The 27500-nt window shown below is 46.0% G+C and overlaps 4 protein-coding genes across 5 annotated transcripts in view; 2 read left to right on the forward strand and 2 right to left on the reverse strand.

The window, feature by feature from the left end:
* Positions 1–10432, reverse strand: part of mbd2 (methyl-CpG binding domain protein 2) — a 25869-nt gene extending 15437 nt beyond the window's left edge. For both annotated transcript variants that reach the window (XR_012927055.1, XM_076029184.1), the window contains exons 1-2: positions 9798–10432; positions 912–1071 (exon numbers count right to left, since the gene is read on the reverse strand). Coding sequence is in view for 1 of the 2 variants with exons in the window: in XM_076029184.1 (XP_075885299.1) it covers positions 912–1071; positions 9798–9907 (270 nt within the window). In the remaining variant the exon portion in view is untranslated. The remainder of the gene's footprint in view (positions 1–911; positions 1072–9797) is intronic.
* Positions 10433–11863: 1431 nt separating this feature from the next.
* cunh18orf54 (chromosome unknown C18orf54 homolog) lies at positions 11864–18702 on the forward strand. The gene is made up of 16 exons (XM_076029185.1): positions 11864–12405; positions 12840–12966; positions 13109–13244; positions 13343–13490; positions 13680–13847; positions 14393–14549; positions 14636–14695; positions 15611–15825; positions 16156–16235; positions 16615–16723; positions 16822–16944; positions 17174–17267; positions 17356–17416; positions 17681–17866; positions 17967–18022; positions 18133–18702. Exons 3-16 carry the CDS (start codon positions 13110–13112, stop codon positions 18311–18313), a joined length of 1773 nt encoding a protein of 590 aa, XP_075885300.1. The 5' UTR covers positions 11864–12405; positions 12840–12966; position 13109; the 3' UTR covers positions 18314–18702.
* On the reverse strand, positions 18559–21353 carry spag16 (sperm associated antigen 16). Its single transcript, XM_076029183.1, has 4 exons — positions 20476–21353; positions 19813–20289; positions 19522–19626; positions 18559–19392 (listed from the first exon to the last, which is right to left on the reverse strand). The coding sequence occupies exons 1-4, from the start codon at positions 20920–20922 to the stop codon at positions 18736–18738; spliced, it is 1686 nt and encodes a 561-aa protein (XP_075885298.1). The 5' UTR covers positions 20923–21353; the 3' UTR covers positions 18559–18735.
* Positions 21354–21761: 408 nt separating this feature from the next.
* The window catches only part of wdr91 (WD repeat domain 91), an 8300-nt gene continuing 2561 nt past the window's right edge, over positions 21762–27500 (forward strand). The window contains exons 1-12 of the mRNA XM_076029182.1: positions 21762–21999; positions 22328–22465; positions 22548–22727; positions 22841–23047; positions 23148–23231; positions 23737–23864; positions 25613–25784; positions 25941–26171; positions 26430–26623; positions 26710–26764; positions 26866–26964; positions 27080–27174. Coding sequence (XP_075885297.1) covers positions 22343–22465; positions 22548–22727; positions 22841–23047; positions 23148–23231; positions 23737–23864; positions 25613–25784; positions 25941–26171; positions 26430–26623; positions 26710–26764; positions 26866–26964; positions 27080–27174 — 1568 coding nt within the window. The 5' untranslated portion in view covers positions 21762–21999; positions 22328–22342. The remainder of the gene's footprint in view (positions 22000–22327; positions 22466–22547; positions 22728–22840; positions 23048–23147; positions 23232–23736; positions 23865–25612; positions 25785–25940; positions 26172–26429; positions 26624–26709; positions 26765–26865; positions 26965–27079; positions 27175–27500) is intronic.

The following is a 27500-nucleotide window of genomic DNA, read 5'->3' on the forward strand; positions in this document are numbered from 1 at the left end:
CGCCCGGGGCCGAGTGTCCAGTTCATCATCGCTGGGGGTCACACTTAGCTGCGTTTCCATGACCCCTAGAATTGCGCAGAACCTAAAATATCGCGCGTAGATTTGCATGAGGCTGCAGTGTGAGGAGCACGGAGAGATAACGGTCGTGTCGACTCCTCCACGCAAGAGTCCTCTGAAAAAGAGGGAACCTACGCGCATTTGCATGCAGTGTGCACGCACGCACGCACGCACAACTACACACAGACTCTGCTGCAGTAATCGGCCACATAAAACTGTAAAGAGTGAAGTGAGTGAGATCGGGAATTCAAAATGAAATCGAGGCTTTTCATGGGCGACACGGTGGTGCAGCTGTGGCACCCACTGCGTTTCCATGACCACGAGAATTGCGCGAAACCGAAATAGCGAAACTATCGTTTTTCACACGTATCCATACGGAGGTACATCGCAAACGTGTCGCGGAAACAACTTTTTGGCATTTACACGTCAGCGGATCGTGACGTACGGGGGTCACGTGACCAGCTCGTCATCCTCCTCACAGTGGGGGCTCGCGGGACAAGGTCTGACCAGAATGACGGCTTATGCGCTTCACATCATTCAATAGGAAAACCTGCAAAAATCGGAATTGCACTGTGTCGAAATTTTAGAAATATCGGTTTTATTTTGCGAAAAACTGTCAAGGCAACGCAGCTAGCGTTGGCAAAAATCTAAAAAGCCAGTTTAGGCAAATACAAATCCAATTTATTGTGTGACGGCAGTGTTGTACTGTGGCATTGGAACGCGTCTGGAATGAATTCTGCGGGCCACGGTTTTCACCACCGCTCCCCGTATTTGTCGCCTGACCACCTGAGCTGGAAGAGCGGAACACCGCCGCAGCCTCAGCGCTCCGCTCAGTGAAGTCCTGCAGTCGCTACCTTGGCCAGGCTCAGCGGGTCGTGTCGGAGTCTCTGCTTGTTCTTCTGCAGCTTCCCGGGCATCATCTTGCCCGTCCTGAAGTCGAAGCATCCCAGGTCCACCGCGTTGCCCAGGCAGCGGGCCAACTGGGGTTTACTCCTGAACTTCTTCCCCGAGGGACTGAAGAAGAGGAGGAGGAGGAGGAGGAGGAGGAGGAGATGGGAGAGGAGATGGGAGACAGATTGCAGATCAGCTGAGTCACAGGAATGCATTTTTAATCGACTCTCGTCATGAGAAAACAGCATTTGCATTGGCCGTCCGTCCGTCCGTCCGTCTGTCCGTCCGTCCTCCATCGCCGCTTATCCTGCGCTCAAGAGTGGTCGGGGTGCCGCAGATAACGGCCACATGACTTTTGGTGGCGGTTGCCAGTTTATCGCAGGGCCGACACTCACATCAACATCTCCAGATAATCAAAGGTCCAGTGTGTTGGATGTTTGAAGGAAGCCCTCCTGACAGCGCCGTTCGTAGTTAGCGCCACCGTCAGGGGGGCTAACATTAAAAATGGCGCCGCAAGCTAGCGAGACCAGGCGTTGGCAAACTACGGCCACATGCAGCCCGCTAGGCTTTCTAATCCGGCCCGCTGATGCTTGAAGAAATTATATCAATAGTCAGTATGTGATGTCATCGGGATGCCAACATCATTTTGAGTGGTCAGACGTCCAGCCGTTCCGCGAAATTCGACGCAAGGACGAAAAAAGAAAAGAAAAAACAAACTGCTTTAACTGTGCTGCGATTGCACACTTTTATCCATGTATATTAAGCGTTTACCAAGATCAAAGAGTCATAAATCAGGCCAAATTTGACACACTGGACCTTCACGCCAGTAAGCCGAACATGCAAGGCTCTGGGCTGCGGAAAGAAGTCTGCGCGCTGGTTCCAGGGATCTGGAGCCAAAGCACAGCCTCCTGGTTTGGAAGCGACGTCAATGACCGCCGCTCCGCCGTGCCGCAACACGTCTGTGACGCTGTTGCCCTTGCAGGTTTTGCAGGTGTGAAACCGTAGGTTGCCAACTGCCCTCCTCTGCTCCTCTCACCGAAAACGCAAAGCTCGCAATTTGATGCTGAACCGCACCTCTCGTATGGATGAAATACAGCTATTTCCTTTGACTTACTCACAATCTATATGATTCCTTCCAAGTTCGGCGGGCCGGATTATAAAGCCCAGCGGGCCGTATAAGGTCCCCGGGCCGTGGTTTGCCCATGCCTGGTGTGTATGGATGCGAGGTTTGCCTTGACTGCTGCAGCTGCAGTGTGCCATGTGTGAAGGTGATAATAAGCGAACGTGTCGGGCGGCTGTGCGGTCGAGTAAAAGGAGCAACTGCTTGGTTAAGTACAAATTGATCCAGATTGGGCCCCTGCTCACTTTAGTTAGGTCTTTCCTACTATGACACTCTGGTTAATGCCATGAGAAGATGGGAAGGCGGGTGGGGGGGAATAAAAATTAAATTAAATTAAATTAAATTAAATTAAATTAAATTAAAAAACAAATAAAAAGTGGCGAGTACAGATAAGAGTGTATGCAATACTGTTCAATATAATATAATGCAATTAGTTGCAAACAATAGCATGTCAAATATGACACTATATCATTACAATATCTAATAATGATATCAACGGTGATAGTAATAATATCAGTAAAATAATAATGGTGCAATAGTGCAGTATAATATTATAAATATAATATAACATAATATAATATAATATAATATAATATAATATAGTAACTGTATAGGAATCTACATGACTATGGGAATTATGGCGCAATAAAGTGCTTGTCCATGTGCAAGATGTACCCAAATACACTTGCATGTATATACATATGGCTTGCTCTCAAAGGTCAAAGGTCAAACAAACAGATCAATGCAGTGATGGCCGTGGGTGAGGAGGCTGCAGCTCAACAGTCAGGTGAACTGAGCCCGCGGCGGCTCAGATGACTCAGAGGACCTGGGCTGGTGGAGCCGTCAGACTTCAGATAAAGCCCCCCCCCCAGGGGTCTTTGTAGTTTGTCTCGCGCCTCGTCCTGCACGTCCTTTGTCGCCGCGCTTCCTCAGAGCGGAGCAACTCTGCACTTCCTGTTTCGAGAAGCAGCCTTGAAGTCTTGACACTCGTTGGTCAAGCTCGGAAACTGGCAGACAGCGCAGGAAATGAAGTGCCTCATATGAAAGCCGGGGTTGCCGGGGGGGGATGATGATGACGATGATGATTAAACTGACAAAATAAATGTAAGATAGGTCAAGTGAAGCTTGGCAGAGTATATATGGTGAATATGGACTCAAACATGGTCTAAATCTGAGTTTCTCAACTGATGGGTCGTGACACAAAAGTGGGTCGCGGAGCTGTTTCGATTGGGTCGTGGCTTGGTGGGTGGGGGGGGGGGGGTTCAAATATATATATATGTACATATATATATATATATGTATATATATATATATATATATATTTAGAGAGAAAATGTTGGGTATTTATTTTGCAGGAGATACACTTCAATTCAATAATTTCAATAATTTAGACTCGCATTTTTTATTTTTGTGGGGTAAATTTGTGTGAGTGTGAAAATGAGTGCTATGATTTGCCATGCTGAGCTGAATTCCTCCAGTTACACCTGGTTGCCAGGTTGCAGCCGATGGCCTGACTGGAACTCTCCTAGCAGCAGATTCTCTTTGGGCCTTCAAAGAAGAGAATGAAACTCTCACCTTTCTCCTTATATTTCTGACTTTAAAGAAAAATGTCGGAACTCTAAACGCCACACACACGCCAACAGCAATATATGCGCGTGCTTCACGACGAGCTCGCGAGGGTGGTTAATGAGCTTGAGGATTAAATAAACCCCGGGGCCTAATTACAGAAGAGCAGAATGCCGTTAAACTACCGAGATCTGCTCCGCTGTAACTATTTGTTATCGCCGCACCCGAGAGGGATTTCATCTGAGCAGCTCCGAGGCAGGTCAAGAATTTTTATTTATTTATTTATTTTTTTTAAAGATACGTTGCTCTTCATCATGCAGCAAATATAGACGAATAAAAAAGAAGAGCGAGGCCGAAACCCCTGAAGGCGAAGCTGCTTCCATCGCTCGCCCACAGGATCTCCGGACCATTGAGGCGACGAAAGCTGCAGCTCTCGCTTGCAACATCTGACTGAGACGCTGCATTCTGCAGTCGGGTTTCACTTCAACAAAGGCGACGCCGCTGACGTTGCTCACTTTCAAAGTGCAACAAGTAGGGTTGCTTTTTGGTTGTTTTTCTTTTGTTCACACAGGAGGCTCGAAAAACACAGCGAATCTGTGGAAGCTGTTGGTCGACCGTTGTCACGCCGGTCGCACGTGTTGCTCGCCAAATACTGCCTGGCGAAAGACTTCAGCATTAGACCAGACAGGGGCGGCCCGTGAAGCTGTTTGATCCGGCCCGCCCAACTTGAGGAAATGATATTAATAGTCAGGAGGACGTAAAACAGCTGTATTTCATCCATTTGTGCAGTGTTTCAAGAGTCATTTCAATAAAGAGCGAAACACCGTGCGGTGGTTTTCTTCTATTTTTTTCCTCCTACGAGGTGGGTCACCAGAACACTCCATCCATCTGCTGCTGCTGCTCCGTCACATTTGAGAACCTATCGTGGCCTCACCAGTCAAAAAGTTCCTCACAAATCTCACAAATTAGGCGCGTAATCTTAAAGTCGCAACGACGCGGGGACAAAAAAATAATAATAATAATTTTCCCGGATTTATGGGGGTCAAAAAAGCATTTTAACTGAACCAACTGGCGTAACATTTCCAAGAAAAAAATCAGCAAATTCCTCGTCCAATTTAAAAGCCCTTTGCTGGATTTCACAATCATTTCAGAAGTCGCTCAGTGCTGCGTCCACGCCTGCAAAATGTTGCTGGCGGTGACAAAGCAATTTCCTGCGCGGTCTGTCAGCGCACTGAACACTGCGAGCTGCTGTTGCGCTCGACTAGCGTGCGTCTTCTTTTTTTTTAAACCGCTGCGACAGGCAACCGCCTCGGCAAACTCGGTTTTCAACCGACATCGTGTTGGCACGGTTAGCAAGAGAGGAGCAATACGTTCCAGTGCTAGCTTAACAGGGGGAGAAGCTCTAATGTCACTCATAATATCTATATCATCTGTCTATAACAGGGCCGGGCAAACCTTTTGACTGGTGGGGCCACAGTGGGTTGTAAAATGTGACAGAGAGGGGAGCCGGAGCAGCAGCAGATGGATCGTATCAAGGGATATGTAGAAAATATGTGATTTAATGTCAAATAAAAAGGAACCAAAGCAAAGCTGCAACCACGTCAGAGTCTTTGAAGCCTCGCGGTGTTTAACTCTGTATTGAAAGGAGTCTTAAAACAATGAAAAGTACAACTATTTTATGACTTACTGACTATTAATATTATATCTTCAAATATCGGCAGGCCGGATTAAAAAGATTCACGGGCCGCGTATGGCCCCCGAGCCGTAGTTTGCCCATGCCTGGTCTAGTGCAACAGGTCCAACAGGAATATTTTTTTTAAATAAAAATTTGCAGGTCGGACGTGTGCACTATAAATACTCCCACTGGAATAAACAATGAGCCAAGACGCTTTCATCTGTCATGAACGCATCACCGTAGAAAAACTGTAACGCAAACCGATGCAAACTGCTGATCAAACTTGCGTCATCCAGGGTCCGAGAAGGTGAGTGAGTTGCATTTAAGCAATACCACAGACGGGGAACTGATGATGCGACGTGGCAGCAGCAGCAGAGTGGCACAGTCACGCGAGTGGGAGGAGAAAAAAAAAATGACTGTTGTTCTTTTGGTTTTGTTAGATGCGATTACGTTGATGTAATCGCTACCAGACGAGTCTTGACTTTCAACTGTCTGTTAACTGATAGGAGAGGTTGATAAGAAACCCTGCGACAACAGCAAGTCCTTCCAGCCTGTCCCCTTCAGGGGGCGCCGCAGCTGAGGTTTTTACACCGGATGCCCTTCTTTACATAACCCTCGCATTTTTTTTCCAGGCTTGGGGGACCACCCTGATAGTAGCCCAGTATCTATTTTACATTCTCCAACAGCCGCAAGTCTGCTATCTTCACTCAGCACACAATGCAAGAAGCAAAACCTGACATGGATCTGTGGAGTAACAGCGTTCCAGTTCCCCGTTGCTATGTCACTTCCTGACAGCAGCAACAGCGTAAATGTAAAGACGAAGCGTGAAAATGACGTCCTTTATCTCCCGAACAATTCTTATGTCAGTGATGACATCACATCAGACACCAGTGCCCACCCATAGCCAGTGGTTTATCTACCCAGCAACACGTTTAAAGGTTGGGTGTATAATATTGGAGGTTTTTAGATTCCAGCGCTCTTTCAATTATGTCCTCTCCTGTCTCCTGAGCTTGCCAGTGAGCTACAGTGGCCTGCGAAGTGACCTTCTTCTTCGTTGGTTTATTATAGGTCAGAATACTGAACCTGAAGCCATTTGAAATAACGTTTAACCTTTGACCTTTGTCTTGAATTTATTTATTTTTGGAGGGGAAAATACAATCAAAGCATTCGAAAGGGGCCGAAACTTTGACCTCGTTCGTACGAGCACAGCAGCGCAGGAGACGCACGCTCATTAGGCGCTCCTCTGACATGTAGGTCAGCAGCTGTGTGTGTAGGCACTACACGGGTGTGTGTGTGTGTGTGTGTGTGTGTGAGACTGAGGATCGTAATGACACACAATGTTTCGGGGCGTCGTCGCATTCAGTATTTGTCTTTGAAACGTCATTTCAAAAATTAAAAAGCGGAGAAAAATGACAACAAATTACAACAACCCCGGGCCATTTTTTTTTTGTTGTTGATGTTTTTTTTCCTTCGCCAAGACGTAGCCACGGCCGACGGAGACGCAGCCCGTAGCAGGGTGTTGCCGCCTCTTCCAGTAAGTTGACCTGCTGACTAGTCAGCAAGGCCCCCCCCTCCCCCCACCACCACCACCACCACCACCTTGTTACTGGAACTGATGAGTCACATTACGAGGCAAACTGAAAGCGGGGAGAGAGAGAGAGAGAGAGAGAGAGAGAGAGAGAGAGAGTGAGAGAGCGAGAGAGAGAGCGAGATAGAGAGAGAGAGAGAGAGAGAGAGAGAGAGAGTCCCGCCGCTGAACCCTTGATCTCGTCCAGGATGTGACGGTGGAGGTGGGGCGCGGGGGGTGGGGAGGGGGGGCCTCGGATGGGACTGACGCTGAGCTGTTAAGCTGATTGAGCTGCTGAAAAACAGGAAGTGAGCGGCGGCGGCCTGTGAGCGCAGCCAGCAGCTCCAGCAGCGGCGCCAGCGTCACGGCCTCACCGCAAGGCCTGCACCTGGAGTGACATCACTGCGTGCCAGTGCAGCGTCGAGTGCTGTGAAACGAACGCGGCTACAGAAGCAGGAGGGGAAAAGCGAAAAATTGTTGCGACGGAATGGTCCCCGCCTCCCTCCCTCCCTCCCGAGACGAGCTGCGTTTTGAAGGGAAGCGTCGGCCCCGGACTCCGTGGCATTTCTGGCGGCCGTCTGAGGAAACGTTGACCAAAAGTTCGGACTCACCCGATGAATTTGAATGTCTTTTCTTTCATTCTCATGACTACTGACATTGCAGCTTCTCACTGCGGGCGTCAAAACTACATATGAACTCACACATGGAAGTATGTAGGAGACAATAAAAGTGTCAAATAAGTCAAACACGTTTCATATTTCAATTCTTCAAAATAGCCACCTTTTAACAAAAAGCATATTAATATGCTTTTTGTTATATGCTTTATATTTATTAGAGTTATTTTGGTTAGTTACATATGTATTGCTCATATATTTGATGTCTTCAGTATCTGTCTGCAGTGGAGAAAGATTGTGGTTGTAAAGATAAAAAAGATAAAAAAAAAAATAAAAAAAAAAAAAAAAAGAAATCTCATGAGAAGGTGTGTCCAAACTTTTGACTTTTGACTTACGGTCATAAATTATTAAGTCCTCGCATTTAAAAACGCTCCCAAATGAGTGAATTGCAGAAATGAACAAAAGCTACGATGAAACAAAGGCGCACACTGGCCGATTGGCCCCCCCGGGAGGAGTGGTGTGTGTGTGTGTGCGTGTGTGTGTGTGTGTGTGTGCGTGTGTGCTGAGAAAACGAGATATAGAAATCCAGAAGACTCGCTTTGGGATGCCTTTGGTTGTGAAAATCACAAATAAAGTTGATTAATCAATTAATTAATCCAGCGATTAATCCATCGATTGAAGACCCTTTTTTTTTTTTTAACTGTCGGGTAACTTAGCAAACTCAGGAAGTAGCCACGGGGCCGCTGAGGCGCAGCCCTTTGTGTTTCAGGCCCCCTGAAGGGTAAATGGAGGTGAGCGCCTTAAAGTTGGAATTCAAGTAGTTTTGCGTGTCATGTTTGACGACAGTATTGAATTAGGCCTGAAAACACACACACACACAAAATACGAAATATTTACCCTCCCACAGTGGAAGCAACGAGTGAGTCATGACGGGTTGCAGCTCTGAAGACTCTCACGGTGAATCGTTCAAGCACTGAGTGCTCGCTTAACTTTTGTAGTAGCGGTGGTATGTTTTAATTACATGTTTGGTTTTTGTTTTAAAATATACAATCATATACGGGTACTAATATTTATTAGACAAATTTGAATAGTGGCAAGTCTGCCAGTCTTTCATGTGGTCTTTGTTGGCCTGTGCTGAAGGCCAGACCTTGGAAAATAACTTAGTCATAATGTTACTAAATTGCGCAGGAAAGTATAGGCTAACAAATGTGTATGAATTTTAAATTGTGTCATAAGCGCCTGCAAAAAAACAACGGGAAAGCAAATTTTGAAACTATGACGACTGGTTTCGCTTGGCTTTATGTGTACAGGACAATTTGAAATCTAACTTTTTGTTGGCTGACTTCCCATTGAATGACTGTTGCGGGTCAATGGTCAACGGTGACGCATCGTAGGGCCTCTGGTGTGATACAGGGTTTTCTTCACTGGCTCAAACATATTTTTAAAAAATGTATGTGGAGAAACTCAGTGCAATCAGATATTTACTTCATTTCAAACGTCGGCATAAGATTTTTTTTTTTTTTTACCAGACCCGCACAATTTTGTATATACAATTCGGATTTTTCAGTGCAAGCGGGTTGCACTGATTTTTCACTGTGTCAAATCCATGACACAATACGAGTCCCACTCATCGACGCCTCTCATCCCTGAAGATGAATTAACCGAAAAGAAAACCGGGCAGCGTTTGAAGGAGGCATGTGAAACCTAGGGAAGTCCAACTGAACGCTGAAACGAAACAAACAAGACGGAACTGCTGGTTCGTAGAAAATCTCTCTGCTACCAACAGCCTGTTGACAGCCACAGACACACCCATATATACATACATACACACATGTACGTACGGAAATACATACACATATATCTGTACGCACATATACCCACACATACATACATACATACATACATACACTACATTTATGTATGTATGTATGTACATAAATGTCTGAAATATCCATTTAGTAAGAACAACGAGCGCTGTGAATGACGCGCAGCGCTGCGCAGCTTCCTGCACAGCTGACTAACAAACACAAGCACTTTGAACTTCAGGCGAAGAAGTTTAAAGTGTTTTAATTAAAGCTGCACAGCCTTGAAACTTCTCTCGACAGTGAGTGATTGACTGGCGGTCGGGGGGGGGGCACACACACGTATCGCTTTAATCAGCAACAGCTTTCCATCGGACGATGACCGGCTGGGGGTCAGGGGTCAACGGCCACCGGCCGGCTGAACCCCCCCACCCCCGATCGATGAGCGGTCCGGAAGTGATAGGAAAGCAAAACTAGCTGTGGAGATCAGTGGTCGGAGGAATACCTGTAGTAATAGACGTCGCTCTTTCCAGCGCTTAGCCCGGACTTCCTGATCACTTCTTCTTTCTTCCAGCCGGGCGGCAGAGCGGGACAGTCCGCCCTCTTCTTCTCCATCACCGCCGGCTCCTACTTCCCAATGTACGGTGTTGTCGTGCCGTTTTGGTGGGCACCGCCGAGGAAGGAGCCTCCTCACACTTCAGCGCTGGTGCTGGTGCTGGTGCTGGTGGCGGTGGCGGTGGTTGAGCCAGCGGAGCGGCGGCAGCGGCAGCAGCAGCAGCAGCAGCCCGGGCGGACCAACAACGTACGTCACCGACGTTACGTTAACGGCAACTCTCCCTCGCTCCCTCCCTTCTTCCGTCACTCCCTCCCTCCCCCTCTCCCTCACTCCGGCTGCTTTAACGGGGGTTATTTCGGGTTAAAGTTGCGATACGAAAAATATAAGTGGCCCGGGTCCGGTTAGTCCGGGTCCGGTAGTCCGGGCCACGGAGCTGCCTGGGACGTCCCGGAATAGTGAAACGTAAAAATGGCTTCACTTGACTTCACTCCTCCTGCTGGATTTTGTCAATTTCCTCCTCCAGAGGGAGCAGCGGCTCGTCTGAGCCGAGCTGAGCCGGACTGGACCAACGGCGAGCGGCGGGGCGTGACGTTTCGACACGGGCTCACGCACTCACACACACACACCACACATACATTCGCGCGCACGTACGTACGTACGCACGCATTCTCTTGCGTACGGAAGCCGGGTTGACGACTTTTTTTCCCCCTTTTTTTTTTAGTCGGCACACACACACACACACACACACAAACACGCACGTACACACACGTACACTCGCACGCATGTACGTCGTCAGGAATTTTTACGTGCGATAGTAACGCACTTCACGGCGCACGGAATACTTTTTTGTACGTAGACTTGAGAATGTGTTTCCTGTCATTTTAAATGAGATCATAGTAAATGCTAATTTCAGTTTCGCTAGCACCTACCCATAATTTTATTTTTATTTTATTTTGTTTACTTTTAGTAGCTACTGTTTGAAAAACGTAAAACACAACACAACTCTTTTGCATTTAATGAGAAGGCATGACTAAAAAAAAAAGTACAATTGAATCAGTGATGTATAAACAAGTTTTATAATTAATAAATACGGTGTAATTATATCTTTTATTTATTGGACATGAAATAATAGTATTTTATAGAGCTTTCATGTATATCGTTGGTATTTTGTCGTGAGTCAACTCGTTAGCCTGGCAGTGTTTTATGTGTTCCTCCAGCCAGTGAAGGGAAGAAGAGTGCTGTTTTTCCCTGCCCCCTGTGACGTCACACGGCTCCCTGTGCATCTGTCACTTAAAGGGGCCTGCGAGCATTCATGGGGCACTGAAGGAAAAGGTCATCGATATATAAGGTTCATACACTGCTTACTTGAGGGAGATACTGCGCACACATAAACTAATCCTTTTTCAGAAAGTCTCAATCTCAAATCGAGATTTTTTTTTTTTTAATGTGGGTAGTCTAGTGCGTTATATTATCATTACCATTTTTTTACACACACATTACTATTTTGAGACGTTATTTTTGTTAGAAGGACCTTCTGAGGGATACAGAAACTACCGTTGAAACATGTAAATGCATGAAACGTGTAAAAGGTACGAAAATAACGTCTCAAAATAGTCTTGTGTCTGTTAATACCTTAAATAAAGACACAATTAACCAAATTCAGTTATCAGTGATATTCAGAGTATATATGATGAGCGGCTTTGCATAATTGACAAACATTGACATTTTGTATGTCAGAGGGCCACATAGAGTTTTGACATCTTTTTTTAAATGGCTATTTCAATATCATGTCAAAATTATTTTAATTGGACTGGACATTTATTGATTTTTAGTACGGTAGATGGCGTAAGGTTGCTTACAGTCCTCCGTGTCGCTAGGCGGCACTGCAGAATAACCGAGACACAGGAAGTTTGGTATTTATTTATTTATTTTACTGCATTGGAAGCGTACACATCCTTAAAAAAAAAATTAAAAAAAAATAAAAAAAAAGGGGGGGGGGAATACTTTTTTCCTCTTGGTATCGGTTAAACGTACCGTTTTTCACTAAATGTATTTACGTTGTCTTAACAAAAAAAAAATCAGCAAAACTAGGCGGTTTTACGCGGTATGGAAATATTATGATTTACGCGACCGGAAGATGATCAGATTAACTTTGTTTAAAAGTAATAACTTTTTTAGTTCTATTCGCAAAAAAGTAAATACATCGCCCGTAAATGATACGACGACGTGAACAATATTAGAACATTATTAGTTCGAATTGCCGATCACGTGACCTGCTTTTCTGGTTGACGTGACAACAGCGGAAACAGAAGCTTCCTATAAGTAAAGCGAGCGAAGTTAGTCTCGGTGAGATGGACGAATAGTTTCAATAGTCTTCAATAGTCTCGTCATCGACTATTTTTGGTCGTGTTTGCATCTTTCCGTTGTTCGTTTGAATCCATCATTGGTTTAAATGCTGTTCGGGTGGCGTCGCAACGCCTGCAGGGCTTCGCTGAGCTCAGCTGTGATTTTAACCCGGGAGCTTTGAATGTTGTGCAGCTCTGCAGACTGAATCACGGTGAGTGACAAGTAGGAGGACGTCGTTAACTGTCTGTGAAGGGTCTCAGTCATCCAAGTCGTCTCAAAGTACAAGGGTTCAGTTCGGGCAACTGGACTGCGTACTTGCGATCTTGAAAACGTTTCGCCTCTCACCCGAAAGGCTTCTTTGGTTCTGAATTCAGTTCCGTTCTGAACTTTTTTCAGTTCAAAAGTGAAGTCAGTTCAGTTCTGAACTGAAGAAACCTTTCATCTTCAAGATCGCAAGAACAAATCCAGTTGCCCGAACTGAACCTGTCTACTTTCTGGGAGTGAATTAGTTGTGTGTGTTTGTTTGTTTGTTTTAATTTTTTTTTAAAAATGGCTCATGGTTCCTAAGAATTTCATGCCAGTATTTTCTGTACATAAATACTTGAACATTTTTGTTTTGTTTTTTGCTTTTTGCTTGAACTGCAGTGGGCAGAGGTTTCTTTCTATTCAACCATTTCCAGTCCAGGCTCACTGACTGGTTGAGACGCCTGGAAAACCATAAGATCAAGATCAGGATGGTGAAAATGCAATAAGGAATCCAGTATTATGTGAAGTATGTGACGTGTTTGCATTCCTTATTCCCTTTTAAATACACTTTATAGTTCAACTAAAAATATAAAGTAGATGGGGAAGAAGAAAAAAAACCTCTTCTGTGTCGCAAATCCCTCACCAGCACTCCGCTTTCTGTTTCCCAGCATGGAGTCCAGCAGTGTGGCCAGTTCTGCCATGTCTCCAGAGTCAACGGTGACGTCGTTACTGTCCAGCTCAGGTCACCTCAGAAGCAGCTTGATGGTTCCTGAACACAACACCACCTTCAGATACAGAGACAAGGTTCTGTTCTGCCGCTTCGGTGTTTTGGCGTCACTTCGCTGACGACAGCTCCTTCATGTACATAAACTAATGTGGATGACTTTCTTGGCTGGTTTCAGGATTACGACTCGGCTTCTGCAGCCCTGGATGCCTACATTGCAGATTTTGAGAACTGCTGCCATGACCCGAAGCCACTGCCAAGAAGACCCAATGGACCGTGCGGTACCCCGAGCAGACCCAAACTGAGTACACTTAGAAACAAAGATGGTAGGTCACCATACAGAGATACCGTCACTAAACAGCGACTGCTCCTAACTGGTCTGTGTAGCTGGGCCTGATTCAAAGTGCACTGGATCCTGTCAGGTTACTGACTCCTGCTGTTGTGTCGTAAAATTTCTCGATGAATCTATTCTCTGCTCTGAATGAGAGTTTCTGCTTGGTGCTTTCACCCCCCAGTGCTGAGGGAGCGTCTGACGGAGAGAGAACTGGACTTCCTGAATCTCCCGCTCAGCTCCCTGCGTCACCGCGTCAACAGAGACCGACTCTCCATGACCACGGATGAGTTACTGTCCATCCCTCACGACGGCTCCATGCCCGTCACGCACACCTCGGCCTTCCTCCAAGGTGCTCGCTCATCGTCCTCGCCATGCCTCTGCTTGCTGTATGATGTTACGGTGTTTGACGTCGTCAGGCGACAGTTTAATGTGAAATTGCGTGTGTAATATTTGGAGATTTTGAGGAAGAAACGGCAACATCGAGTGGTTACATTTCAAATTGCGGCGTCTTTAACTCTCTCCCTCCCCCTCCTGAACTTGCCAGTGAACTACGGTGGCCTGCACAACCAAACCTGGATACCTCGTCCACCTTCTTCTCATAGACAGAATAGAGTAGAATAGAATGTCTTTATCAATCCCACATTGGGGAAGTTTGCAAATACAGCAACAGTAGTGCAAAGAAAAGGGAAATTATATTAGGTAACAAGAAATAAAGGAATAAAATAAAATATTTTTGAGTAAGAAAGGGAAAAACAAGATATTGTGTGCTGCTACTGCTGCTGGAAGTGTTAATTTCCCTGAGGGTGTCATCCCAAAGGGATCAATGAAGTCTCTATCTATCTATCTATCTATCTATTTATTTACCTCTCATACCTCCTTCTGTGTGCTATGCAGGGCTCCTGAAACAGTCGGGGGCCTCTCAACCTCAGCAGCACCTCCGCCGCTCCGCATTTGCACGTAAAAACTGCGAGAGATTGAACGGCAGCAGCTGCACCGTCCCCTCACGAAATCAACACCACCCCAGTCCTGGAGGTGGCGCCACTGTCCTCAGGTAGTAACAGCCCGCGGCGGATCTGTCTCTCAGCAGACCTGGATTATAGTTTATTTGGTATTAATTATTCCTTCTTTACTTGGCAGAAGACAAAGTGCGGTTCCATTGAAGCCGCAGGTTGACTTCTCCTCAGTCAGCTGCCATCAGGTGATTTTTTTTATTCATGTTTTTCCCTCATTTTCTCCTTCTTGCTCTCTTCTCCAGTCCAGGCCACAACACCGTGCAGAGTTCTTAAGTTTTATTTATATTTCACTTGTTTGCCTTCACTTGGTGTTTTATAGGACCAAAACTGACTACAGGGAACTCAAATATTTAACGCTTGATGAAAGAAGTTCTCATTTTGAGAACATGAAGCAACTTGCTTGAACCCAAACTAACCAAAAAATTTAATCAACAACTGCTGCAACTGAGTTTCCGTCGTGCCAAGATAACCATAGAAACCATCTTTAAATCAACAGTAGCTCAGCTAGTTAATAAATAGCTCCTAGTGATGACAGTACATATGATGTAACACTTCCATTTATCAGTACTGGCTCATCATCACTGTGCAGTATTGCAGCCATAAAGCTCCCTCATGTTGGACACACAAAAAAAACATAATTGTTACGATGCTTTCAATTTCAATTCCGCAGAATCTTTTTCTCTTTAATGTCTTGACGAGCCACAAATGTTTCTGTGTCTGTTGGAAGGAGCTTTACTATGTGTAGCCTTCAAGGTCCAGTGTGTAATATTTGAGATTTTGAGGAAGAAACAGCAACATCAAGTGGTTGCTTTTCAGATTGCAGCATCTTTCCCTCCCCCTCCTGAGATTGCCAGGGAACTACAGTGGGTTGCACACCCAAACCTGGATACCTCATCTTCTTCTTTTTCTTCGTTGGTTTATTTGATATCTATTTATGTATGTATTTCTGGCCAGTATATTAAGCTTTTAGCAATGTAAAAATGACCAATCAAGCCAGATATTACACACTGGATCTTTCCATTTTGAAACCCATCAGTGTTTCCTGACCTCTGCCTTCCCAAGGCTGCTCTGATAACCCCGGTGTTTGATGTTTCTCTCTGTGGAAGCCTCGCTGGGCAGCAGGGTCGCAGGGAGCAGAGCCAGCTGCGTCGCTCCACCTTCCTCGCTGGTTCACCAGCAACAGAAGTGAAATGGGCTGTTCTGGACTCACCAGTGTGCCCGACCTGAAGTACCCAGCCTGGGTCCAGCACTGCGAACTCAGCAACCCGCCGCCACCCACTGAGGGAGCAGGGTGGGAGGAGTGGGAGGAGCTTGGTATGGAAATCTCAACATATTATTTTGCAGTTATGTAGTATGTTTTGCACATTGCCCCTCTGCCAGTCAGGGATATTCTTATATATATATATGTGCATATAAGATTTGTTCTTAGAGTCGGGAAACCAAATTACCTTTGTTGCACTGCGAGTATACACTTTGATTCATGTATTTATGTGCAGTAAGTTATGCTTTTACCAATATAAAACTCATAAATCAAGCCAAGTATTAAACACTCAACCTTTTGTTTGTTGGTTTGTTGATGTATTTATTGTTTAACCCCCCCCCCCCCCGATTGGTTTGTGAGGTGGTCATATTTTATCTTCTCAGGTTTTTATTCATCTGCTGCACCAGCGTCAGGAGCTCCATCCTGGGTGGCAGAGCTGGAGGATTATGACGAACGTGCACACGTATGAACTTTAATGTGATTCTTTCATAGCTTGACTTTGATTTATACGGCTGCTTACATGACCACTGATCAGGGTGTGTGGAAGTGTGTCATCAGGGCCCCAGAGGATTTGTATTCCTCTGTTGTGGTTTTAATTCAGGTTTTAATTCTAATGAGGTGGCAGTATTGTGACACAGTTTCCAATATAATAATGTTGAAATCTAACATTGATCCCTTATTCCCTGACCGTGTTCAATATTCAGTATTGACTAATGGAATGTAATATCTAGTAGATTACATAAGGCCTGTTTTTTTTTTCTATTGTACCTTTTGAGTCTTAAGTCTGTATGATTTGCATTCGAATGAATGATTCTCCTCACTGTTATCATTATTGACATCAGGCTGAAAGCCAGCAGACTCTCCGAGACCTCCGGCTGCAGTTCGCAGAACAGATTTCTCTCCTAGCAACCAAGAAGAAAGGATCGGACGTCATTGAGACACTCTTCAGAGGTGTGTGTGCGCGCATGTGTGCGAGTGCAAAATCTCACCCCTAAATATGTGCCAGCCTTTATTTTATTTATTTTGTTCTCCTGCTTTGCTCCTCTTAGACAACAGGATTGAGTCTCTGATCCAGAAGGCTGATCAGGTCCTGAGTTCTCTGTCTCAGAGGGCTGAAGGAGAACTCTGCCCTGGAGGTTCAGCCGAGTCCACGACTCCACCCGCGACTCCAGGTTCTCCTTCTTCTCCTCTAACTTTTTCATTCCATTCATCCTTTATCCACCTTTCTTATCGTGCACGGGGCCATTGGACGCTACTGAGAGGAGAAGTAAAATCTTCACTTATTAACTTTTTACTGAACTGATGTCCTCATCTTTTTTTTTTTTTAATCAAATTTTATTCAGTGAGACTTGCAGGTATTCTGAAGAAATGAACATTAATGTCCAGCTCTTGTTGTTGCAGTCTGTCTTAGTGGTGGCGCTAAAGAGGCTCTCAGCCCGGAGGACACAGAGGAGCTGCAGCTCTTTTCTTCTTCGCACCATCAGCGCGTCACTATGTCAGTCCTTTAGAAAAAAAAATAATAAATTGACGCTTTAACTGTGAACGTTAATATAGATGTACCTTTTTTTTTTTTTTTTTTGCAGGGACCTCGGAGCAGCAGCAGCAGGGGGCGACACAGACGCGTTGACAGACGGAGGATCTCAGGTACAAGACAGTAGATCTTCTGAGTGGAGCCCCCCCCCCCCTAAAAACATGATAATAAAATCCTTTGTTCACTCGCTTAGTTTGGTTTAGAAAGAAAATCTTATTTATTTTAGTGAATTTCATTGTCATCAACACAACGCACATGATTTCGCTCCAACTAACCAACCGTTGTCATGGTTTCTCCACCACCTTCCTTGATGGCAAAACAATTCAGACGCCTCCAGAATCAGCCAGTCAGTCTCTTCCCTTTGCTGCCTCACTCAGGCCCAGATTCGACTCAGTGACCGAGACAGCAGCGTGTGGAAGCAGCCGGGTCCAGCAGAGGCTTTGAAACAGATGCTGTTCAGACTGCAGGCAGTGGAGGCGGAGCTGCAGCGACGGCAGCCGTCGCCCGGAGCCTCCACAGCCAATCAGAGGCTCCACATGGAGGAGTGTTCGGTCCTGACGAACGTGAGCGTAATCTCACCTCAGGATACATGAACATTATAGGAAAATTATATTTCAATTTTTCATACAGTGTTTTTAAATGTCTGCTGTGTTTGTGCCGTAGAGGCCTGAAGCTGGTGAAGGGCTAGAAAGTTCTCCTGGTGGACCGTCGCTCCAGAGGTACATGTAACTTATGTATTTCATAACATTCCGTAACCTGCAGTGATCTTCCCAAGATCTTCATTGCATGTGAATTAACAGCAACATATTAATATGAGTCGTTTGATCAGCAGAGCTCTGCTCCACCTGGGTCGTCTCAAGCAGCTGGTGGAAGAACCCAGAGACAAAGACCGAGGGGAGGAGGAGGAGGAGGAGAGGGAGAAGGATGAAGATGAAGGGCACTACTCGTCTTCATCCTCTGAGATGGAGGAAATCAGACTAAAACTCAGAGAAAAGAAAGTGCAGATATGAATGAAGGGTTGAATTGCCAACAGCGCTATTTATAACACTGTCATAAATGCTCTATTATATATCATCGGTGAGATCCATGTTACAAAGTGTTACATGTTACATCTCTACGTGTTACATACGATATGCTATGCCGTGTTTACTGAGATATGTATTGAGTTCATAATTGCGTTTCCAGTGCCATGTTAGAATTTGCACAGGTGTTGACGTCAAGTGCGACTTGCCAAGCCACTAAAATAAGGCGACAGTTTTGAAAAAGAGAATTTATTTAAGCAGCTTTTTAAAATACAAATGTAAAGGGAGGTCGGTTGTTACAATGTGTTTCACTGCGAACAACATTTTTTTCCCTGTTGGCTTGTAAGAAAAAATAAAATAAAAAAAATAAAAACCTGGGCCCACTGTAAGTTCCATGGAAAGAAAGTCAGTTACTCCCTACGAGACCAGATGTTGATGATGCCGTCCCTCCCCGCCGACATCACCGACTCCCCCTTGTGGTCGAAGGTCACGCTGTGCACGTCGTCCCTGTGGCCCGACAGCACGCTGACCTCGCAGGAGTCCACCTCCACCACCCTGAGCAGGCTGTCGCTGCAGGCCACAGCCAGCCTCTTCCCGGCCGGGCTGAAGCACACCTGGTTGGCCGCCATGGGCCCGGCCGCCAGCGTGGAGATGGGCAGCGCCGGCTGCCGCGGGTCCCACAGGTGCACGGTGCCGTAAGCGTCGCACGAGGCCACCATGGTGCCCGTGGGGCCGAAGGCGGCGTGGTTGCAGGGGTGGCGGTGGCCGTGGAAGGCGAGCGTGCACAGGCCCAGCCGGGCGTCCCACACCGCCAGGCTGCGGTCGGCCGAGGCTGTGAGCAGCAGGTGGGAGAAGGGCAGGAAGCAGACGCTGTTGACGGAGGCCGTGTGGCGCCGCAGCGTCAGCCGGCAGCACTGGCTCCTCAGGTCCCACAGCTTGGCCGTGCGGTCGGCCGAGCAGGAGGCCAGCAGCTGGCCCGACGAGTGGAAGGAGCAGCCCCAGGTGGGCTGGCCGTGGCCCGACAGCACCAGCACGCAGCCGCCCGCAGAGAAGTCCCAGAGGCGCACCTGTGGTGCAGCGAGCAGTTTTAATGGTGACTGAATGCGGTTCATTGTAGGTACATCATTATAAACACCACCTATAATAATTTACTGGTGAGCCAGAACCAGGAGAACTGGGACCAGCAGGGACCTTACCATGCTGTCTCCACTGGTGGTCGCCAGCTTGGTTCCGTCGGGGTGAAAAATGCAGCCAGACAGCCAATCAGAGTGGCCGTGGCCCGTCAGGATCATCTGACTGACCTGGCAACACACATCAAAAGGATCCTTAGTTCATTGTGTGTTGTAAGAGTTTTGCTTCATTAAGCTGCCAATTATTATTGAACACTTGTGGTCTCACTAGTGTAACCCAAAGTCCACATTTTTGCCATATTCTTTTAACCCGTTTGAATAAAACAAAATAAAATGAAAGTGAGACAAAGGACTGACTTTCTCGCCCTGGGACGGCAGCGCCCAGAGCCGCCAGGTGCAGTCGTCGCTGGCCGAGGCGAGGATCCTCTTGCGGGGGTGCAGGTGGATGCAGCTGATGGCCATCTGGTGGGCTCTGATGGAGCAGGACAACTCCAGGGTGCTGATGGTCTTCAGAGACTCGGATCTCTCTGCAGTCATTCCCATGGAGGAGGTGAAGTCCTCGCCCACGGCGGCTTTCGCCACAGACTTGTGAGCGCCGCCGCTGCTGATGCGCCTCCCGCTGCTCTTCTTCTCCTCTTGGCTCTGGGTTCCGGCCGGGCCCGGCTTGGCTTGCTTGCTGTTCTGGATCCGCTCCTTCCTGAGGTTGATGAGCATCTTGTGCCTGAGCGCCGCCTGGTACTTGTCGTCCAGCTGACGCAGGATGGGCTCGTAGGACTCCAGGTGCGCCCTGAACTGCTTGAACTCCTCGATGAGCTTGTTCTTGTCCTGGGCCACCTGGCGTAGTGTTGCAGCCAAGACCGCACCAACCGACCAACCGAGACCAAGACATTATCAAGACCAGAGTATCGAGTTTGAGACCAGACCAAGACAATTGGGGTTCAAGACCGAGACTTTATATATCAGAGAACCTTAAAAAGCAGTTTCGAGACCAAGACCAATCTGGAGTACGACAACACTAACCTGACGGTACAGCAGCCGGTGGAAGCTCCGCTCCCGCTGCACCTTGACCAGCCGCTCGCCCGCCACCAGCACGTCCTGCTTGAGCAGGTGCGTCTCGGCGCAGGCCCTCTGCAGCTCCCCATAGAGGAGCTGGCGGAAGGTGAGCGCGTCGGGGATGAAGAGCACCCCGCGACTGGTCGCCATCCCCAGGCTCCCCGCCAGGCGGCGCTGGGCCGAGCCGTACCACTCCGCCTCGAAGCTCTTCAGCGTCCGGGTCAAGCCGGCCTTCCTGAGGAAGTTCCTCAGGAAGTCGTCCACCACCTCAGGGATTTTGGAGATGGTTTGCTGGTGGAACGTTCCTCCGCCTCCAGCGGTTCTGCTGGAAACTTGGGTTTGCTCCGTCTTTGGCGTCCCATCCTCGTAATCCTCGTCTTCAATACTCTTCTCAACTTCGGATAAGGCAGCCATCTTGTCGACCTCTTCTGACAACCCTTATATTGAGAGCACACTGCAATTTATATACACTTGGGGAGAACTAATTAAAACAACTAACATTTGCTTTGTCTTTTACTTTGCTAATAGCAGATTTGAAGAACTTCGGTCAATGGGAAACTCATGAAAGTGATGGTAAAATCTTAATTTATAGGGCAGGTGGCACTTTCAGATGACTTTAATCTGGGATTGAAGCCACACAACCCTGGGCTACATCATCCGCTGTGTTTCCATTACAGTTTTCTGAAAAATAAAAGCGATAATTCTAAACTTTTGACAAAGAATAATTGCGATTTGCAGATGTTTCCCTTGAAAGCCATATTTGAGAAGTTTTTCCAAGTTTAGGTGTTTCCATGACAAGTTTTTTTATTGCCATATTTAGGTTTTTGCGCAATTCTAGGTATCATGGAAACGCAGCTAAAACTGCATTTTAAAAGTAGCCTTGATGGTGGTTTCCGTACTTACTTCTCCTCAGTTCATGTTGTTATTCATTTAAATGTTCCCCCATTTCTTCTTGCTGGTATTTTGTCTCTCCACTCTGAGCTTTTTGTTTGCCCTTGTTGCTTAGTAACTGCACAGTGTTTACCCTGTAACTATCTCAACCAGACCACTTCTTCGTTGTGCACATTTGTTGAATGTTTGCCAATAAATCGTTTGTGTATTTGTTGCCGTGAGAAATACTTTTGTTTTAAAATCCCCTTTAAAATGTGTGTTTTTATTATATTCGAGAAACGCCCCTCAACACGAAGCGTCATTATACTATTTCGCCACCAGATAGCAGTGCGCCTGGACGGACGGTGTGAACGTCATACGGTCTGGCTGTCACATGACCGCCAGTGAGGAAACACAACAGGAAGAGAGTTTCCTCTACTGAGGGGGCAGCCGATTTCAACGCTGTGCGCTCAATATTCAACGTCTTAACTAACGAACAAGAACCAGCAGGGGGGAAATAATACCGTTTTTGCTGGTTGGAACTTCTATTTGACGACAGAGTGAAATAGAAATAACTCCAGAATTCAGCGAAAGTGACGTTTATCTCGACTCAACATCAGGGTAAGACAGTCTTCTTCTTCTTCTTCTTCTTCTTCTTCTTCTTCTTCTTCTTCTTCTTCTTCTTCTTTTTTTTTTTTTTAAAAATCTTATTTATGTTGGCAAAACATGCATCGTTTTCAGTCTGTTTTTGTAAATTAAGTGTGTAAAGTCTTCTTCTTCTTTCGTTTCTGATCCAATTTCTTAAAAAAAAAAAAAAATCTTTTGGTGCAGAATTGTGGCTATTTCCGGGTAAAAAAAAAAAAAAAAAAGTGTGCTGGCTCGGCTAATACATCTCTGTGTTGCTAGTTTTTAATGTGCGTGTGATTGTGCATCATGCTATTTGCCACAGGGGGAATCCATCAACATGGGGTCTGCCGTGGAGAGGACGGACGAGCACGTGAGAGAGTACCTGATTTACCGCGGCTTCACCTCCACCCTCAAACACCTGGACAGTGAAATTAAGGCTGACAAAGAGAAAGGCTTCAGGGTAGGAAGACTTTGATGGACTGTTATCCTGATATGTATATATACACACACGCGTGTATATTAACCATGCAGTGTGCGTGCAGGTGGATAAGATCATCGATCAGCTGCAGCAGTTGGTGCAGAGCTACGACCTGTTCGGCCTGAAGGAGTACTGGCTCTACCTGGACCGACGTCTCTTCTCGCGGCTGGAGGACGTCTACAGGACGACTGTCAACAAGCTGAGGACCAGCCTGTACAGATACTACGTGGTCAACACCGTTCAGGTGGGCAGCCTGAACACAAACCAATCACACCATCAGGCTGTTGCGTGAATAATAAATGCATAACGACAGAATTTCTTCCTCTTTTCTCTCCCTTTTTTTGGTTGCGTTTCCAGAAAGGCAATTTGGAGAAGACGCAGGAGTTCTTCCTGAGGCAGGCCTCGGAGCTGCAGGGCCAGGCCGAGTGGAGGGACTGGTTCATCCTGCCGTTCATCCCCTCGCCCGAGCAGAACTCGGCCTTCTCTCCGTACTTCTCCCGCCAGTGGGCCGACACCTTCCTGGTGTCGCTGCACAACTTCCTGTCTGTCCTCTTCCAGTGCATGCATATCCTGAAGGGCAAACTGTGCGCCGCATGTCTCGTCGTGGCTCGTGATGTTGTCTGTTTAGCGGCTGTGTGATTGTTGGGTCCTTAACTGGTTCTCACCTCAGCCGGTCCTGCTGAGCTTCGACGCCGAGGTCCAGCGGACGACCAGTCTGACCGAAGAGAACGAGCAGTTCCGCCAGATTGTGAGACCAAAGTCACGTGTGATTCTAAACATTTTCATTTACATCATTCTGTCTGTCTAACTTGCACAATCAGGACTTAAAGGTACAGTGTGTGCACTTATATTTGGGTGTTTTAGGAATCTTTCTGGACGGATTTTTCAAATTTTTGTGAGCGTGTAATATTTGAAGGTTTTGAGGAAAAACAGTGATACCAAGTGGTTGCATTTTAGATTGCAGCGCTCACAAATGTTATGCTTGGCAAAATTCCGACCCTCTCTCAACTCTCGCTCAGCTATTAACCACTGACAAGGGAAGTGCTCTGCAAACTACCTCCCCAAAGGCTCCAGAAAAAGAGAAATAAGATTGCAGAGTTTATTATTTAGAGTTTATTGACTGTTTTTTTCTTTTTATCTTAAACATGATGGATAGATTATACGTTAATTATAAATGAATAAACATAATCTCATCGATCACAGTTGCTCCGCTTCACTTCTTCTTTTTCTTCTTCTCTGCTCGCCCTCTGCAGCTGTTTGCGCTGCAGACGGAGAGCCGGGTGGAGCAGCAGCAGCAGCAACAGCGGGACGGAGAGCAGACGGTCCACCACAAGCTGCCGGCCTACGTCCAGAACATGGACCGACTGGGAGACACTGAGCTGTGAGACACTCACCTCACTATATACTGTATATTTACTACTGATGACTGATGACAAACGATACGGCAGCCGCACACGTCCGACTTTAAAAGTTGCAACGCAGAAATCCTTGCTTTTTAAAAAAGAAATGATCTATATACACTACCAGTCAAACGATTGGACACCTTCCCATGCAATTTTTTTTTTTTATCTTTACAACTTTTGACACTGCAAATAGATACTGAAGACATCAAATATATGAGCAAGATATATGTAATTATGCAACAAAGAGAAACATGTTGAATATCTCTCCATAAATCTCTAGAACCTTAAGGATAGATAGATCGATATAATAATATATACAGTTTATATATATATACACATTCATACAGTGGCAGACAGTCTAAACTGCTCTCCTCTCCACTGATGGTGGATGAACAGGCTGCATGTGAGCGTCTGTTTGCACATTTTCATGAATAAAAACTCATCTTAACAGGTTACAAAATGGTTTTAAATGTTACGGGGTTTTTTGGGTTTTTTTCGATCCCAATGTTTCTCATGTTTAATGTTGAGCCACTAGGTACGCCCACCACAGCACTTTAGTATCGCTGCTCGCTCAGTTTGACCTCACCTGCACTGTTTGAATTACTATTTAGTATTTTTAATAGTGAATACTTCCGTAAGGTTTAGTCTGTATACAGAATAATGTTGTTGTTTTCCTCTGTTATTTAATATTCAGCCGTTTCCGGCCTCCTGCTGCATGAAGTGTGCCAAAAAACCCTTTTGCATATTGTGAACTATTTCTAGTTATTTCTAATGTACTCAGGATTGTATTGAAGCGCTGATGTTCTGAGATTTCAGAGAGTTGACTAGGATTTTTTTCAGAACAAAGGTCTGAATTGGAAGGAGTCGTGTGAGATTTAAATGAAGGAGTCCTCCACTATTTTTTCACATTGTTTGAGATTTAATGAATTGACTGTTAGCTCTTCAGTGTGGTGTCTGTTTTCAACTGTGTGCTTTGTTGCAGTTGTTACCAAATAAACAATTCACGGGTTGAATTGTTGGGTTTTTTTGTGGGTATTTAATTTGGCTCTTTAATCGGATCGTTAACGAACAATTCTGGCAAGTTTTCCAGTTGCATGTAAAAAAAAAAAAAAAAAGCATGTAAAAAGGTTTAGTTTCCCAATTGAGGATCAATAAAGTACATCTATTCTATTATGTTCTATTCTATAAGGTGCACAGCACATAAGCAGCGCTAGCCAGAAGGAGAACGTTGTTCTCATTGGACTGATGCTAAAATTGTTAACAGTTTATTGGATAATTGGATAATTAATTGGACAGCAACAAAAAGTGATGCAAAGAGAAGGATAAGTGATAAAAAAGCAAATATATCTACATGTTATCAGCAGCATTATTAGCAGTAAATATTTATGATGTATATGGTATATGCAGATATTTCTTTTGTAATATGATTTTTAATGGCAATCAGGGCATTCAGGGAAAACAGCTGCCAAAAATTTGTAATCATTTTGCCCAACACTGTCGTTTAGTTGGTATTGGAAGGTTTGCAACCTGTATTTTTTGGATTTTGGGGGGGCGGGGGGGATGAATGGATATGAAATCTCGCTCTGATTTGTTAACCTGAGAATCTGCTTCCATACAGTAAGTGTCCTGAATGAAGCCAACGCTCACAATTAATTACACGTTTTCCTAAACTCTGTCACTTCATCCTCTCTCTCTCTCTCTCTCTCTCTCTCTCTCTCCCTCTCAGGGACCTGGTGACGAGTCAGCGAGCCGTCAGCGCCGCCACCCCCCCCTCCAGGAACTTCTTCTCCACCTTCCTGCCGCAGGGCCGACGCACCCCCGCCAAACCCCCTCTGCTGCCCTCCGGCTCCTCGCCCAGCCAGCAGGCAGGCGGCAAGAAGGAGCCCCAGCTCAGCCTGGTTCGACCCGGCTGCTTCCTCACTTCCTTACATATATATATATATATAGCCTATAAATAATAATTAATATATCACGGGATGTGTAGAAAACATGTTGCTTTAATGTCAATTGAAAATTAACCAGAGCAAAGTTCCAACAAAATGTGTCTCGTCCAGCCTGCAAAGTCCAAGGACTGCGTCCAGGCCAAGGAGCCGAAGCCATCGTCTTCCTCCCAGCCAGCGACCATCGAGCCTGCCGGCTCCCAGCAGTCATCCGGCCAGGCAGCCAGCCAGGCAGCCAGCCAGGCAGCCAGCCAGGCAGCGCAGCAGACGGCTCATCCCAGAAACAGGAGGTTCCAGGATCATGAGAAAGAGAGGAAGGAGCTTTTCTTCAAACCACCATCACAGGTACTTTTTGAAAACTTTTTTTAAATCTAGTTATTAGTTAGGTTCACATTGTCATTTTTCAGTTATTAGTATTTCAGTATCAGCAAACCTTATTGCAGTGCGATTATACACTTTCATTAATGTAGTTAAGGGCGGTATATTAAGTTTTTACCAATGTAAAAATCATATATCACGCCAAATATCACACACTGGACTTTTAAGCAGTTATACATAAAAACACAGTATGTTTTTTGGGTTTTTTTTGTTTTTTCTTGCCAGACACAAGACAAGAAAGTGGAGGTGGGAGATGCAGATGCTGTTGTGGAGACCAGCAGTGACACTCTGGACTCCTCCTCAAACAGTAGGAGTAGTGGAGGAGGCCCAGAGGGAGGAGGCCTCCCAGCAGAGCAGCCCTTCATCAAACTGAGCCAGGAGGAGTACGGAGAGCACCACTCCTCCATCATGCACTGCAGGTCGGTCAGGAACGCAGTGCAATAGGTGGAGTTCAGGAAGACGGACGCTGCCTGTTCTCACCTAACATCTCGGGCTTCACTCTCAGGGTCGACTCCTCGGGTCGCCGGGTCGCCAGCTTGGACGTGGACGGAGTCATCAAGGTCCATCAGCATCGCACGTTAACGTCTCACGTTTTCGAGGTCACTCCGGCCAATCGTGACCCAATTAAACTTCCTTTTCCCCCGGTTTGTCTTTTCCACAGGTTTGGTCATTACCGAACCCCCTCATTCAGACCAAAGCCACCATAATGTCCAAGTCTCCTCTGCTGTCGCTGGAGTGGGCCACCAAACCCGACAGGCTGGTATGAACTTGACTGAGAAGAAACACCAGCGTTGAGGAGTTTGGGCTCATGTCGAGCTTTACGTACAGTAATGCACTCAACTCTGTGCCTGTGTGGATGTGCTTCTCGCGTTCAGTTGCTCCTGGGCAGCGGCGTCGGCACGGTGCGACTGTACGATACGGATGCCAAGAAGAATCTCTACGAGATGAACATCGATGAAACCCATCCACGGTAATCAGAAGCCTCCTTTTGAGTTTGCTTTAGGTGTTCAGAAGAGTTTTGTGACGATACGTAATGAAGAAAACATTGGCTGCTGACAGCAGGTGAACGTGCAAGGAAAGCTAATGCTATGTATACATGTATATATATATATATATATATATATATATATATATATATATATATATATATATATTTATATAGACTTATACATTTCTCCAGTGTTCTTACAGTTGAATTCCTGCACTCTATTATAACTGGAGTTTGTATTTTGTTGTTTTCTGTTTTCTGTCATCTAGTTGTATAAACTTAATTTAGTTCGTAAGTTTGTATATTTA

Source organism: Nelusetta ayraudi, unplaced genomic scaffold (genome assembly GCF_046127955.1).
Source record: "Nelusetta ayraudi isolate G7.1 ecotype Tasmania unplaced genomic scaffold, CSIRO-AGI_Nayr_v1 ptg000026l, whole genome shotgun sequence".
NCBI lineage: Eukaryota > Metazoa > Chordata > Actinopteri > Tetraodontiformes > Monacanthidae > Nelusetta > Nelusetta ayraudi.

Coding starts and splice junctions, on each gene's coding strand:
- cunh18orf54 (XM_076029185.1), top strand. CDS start 13,110: ATGGAGTCCAGCAGTGTGGCCAGTTCTGCCATGTCTCCAGAGTCAACG. Junction 17,867..17,966: donor AGTGTTCGGTCCTGACGAAC/GTGAGCGTAATC, acceptor TTTGTGCCGTAG/AGGCCTGAAGCTGGTGAAGG. Junction 18,023..18,132: donor GGTGGACCGTCGCTCCAGAG/GTACATGTAACT, acceptor TCGTTTGATCAG/CAGAGCTCTGCTCCACCTGG.
- spag16 (XM_076029183.1), bottom strand. CDS start 20,922: ATGGCTGCCTTATCCGAAGTTGAGAAGAGTATTGAAGACGAGGATTAC. Junction 20,290..20,475: donor ACCGGCTGCTGTACCGTCAG/GTTAGTGTTGTC, acceptor ACACTACGCCAG/GTGGCCCAGGACAAGAACAA. Junction 19,393..19,521: donor CCACCAGTGGAGACAGCATG/GTAAGGTCCCTG, acceptor GCTGCACCACAG/GTGCGCCTCTGGGACTTCTC.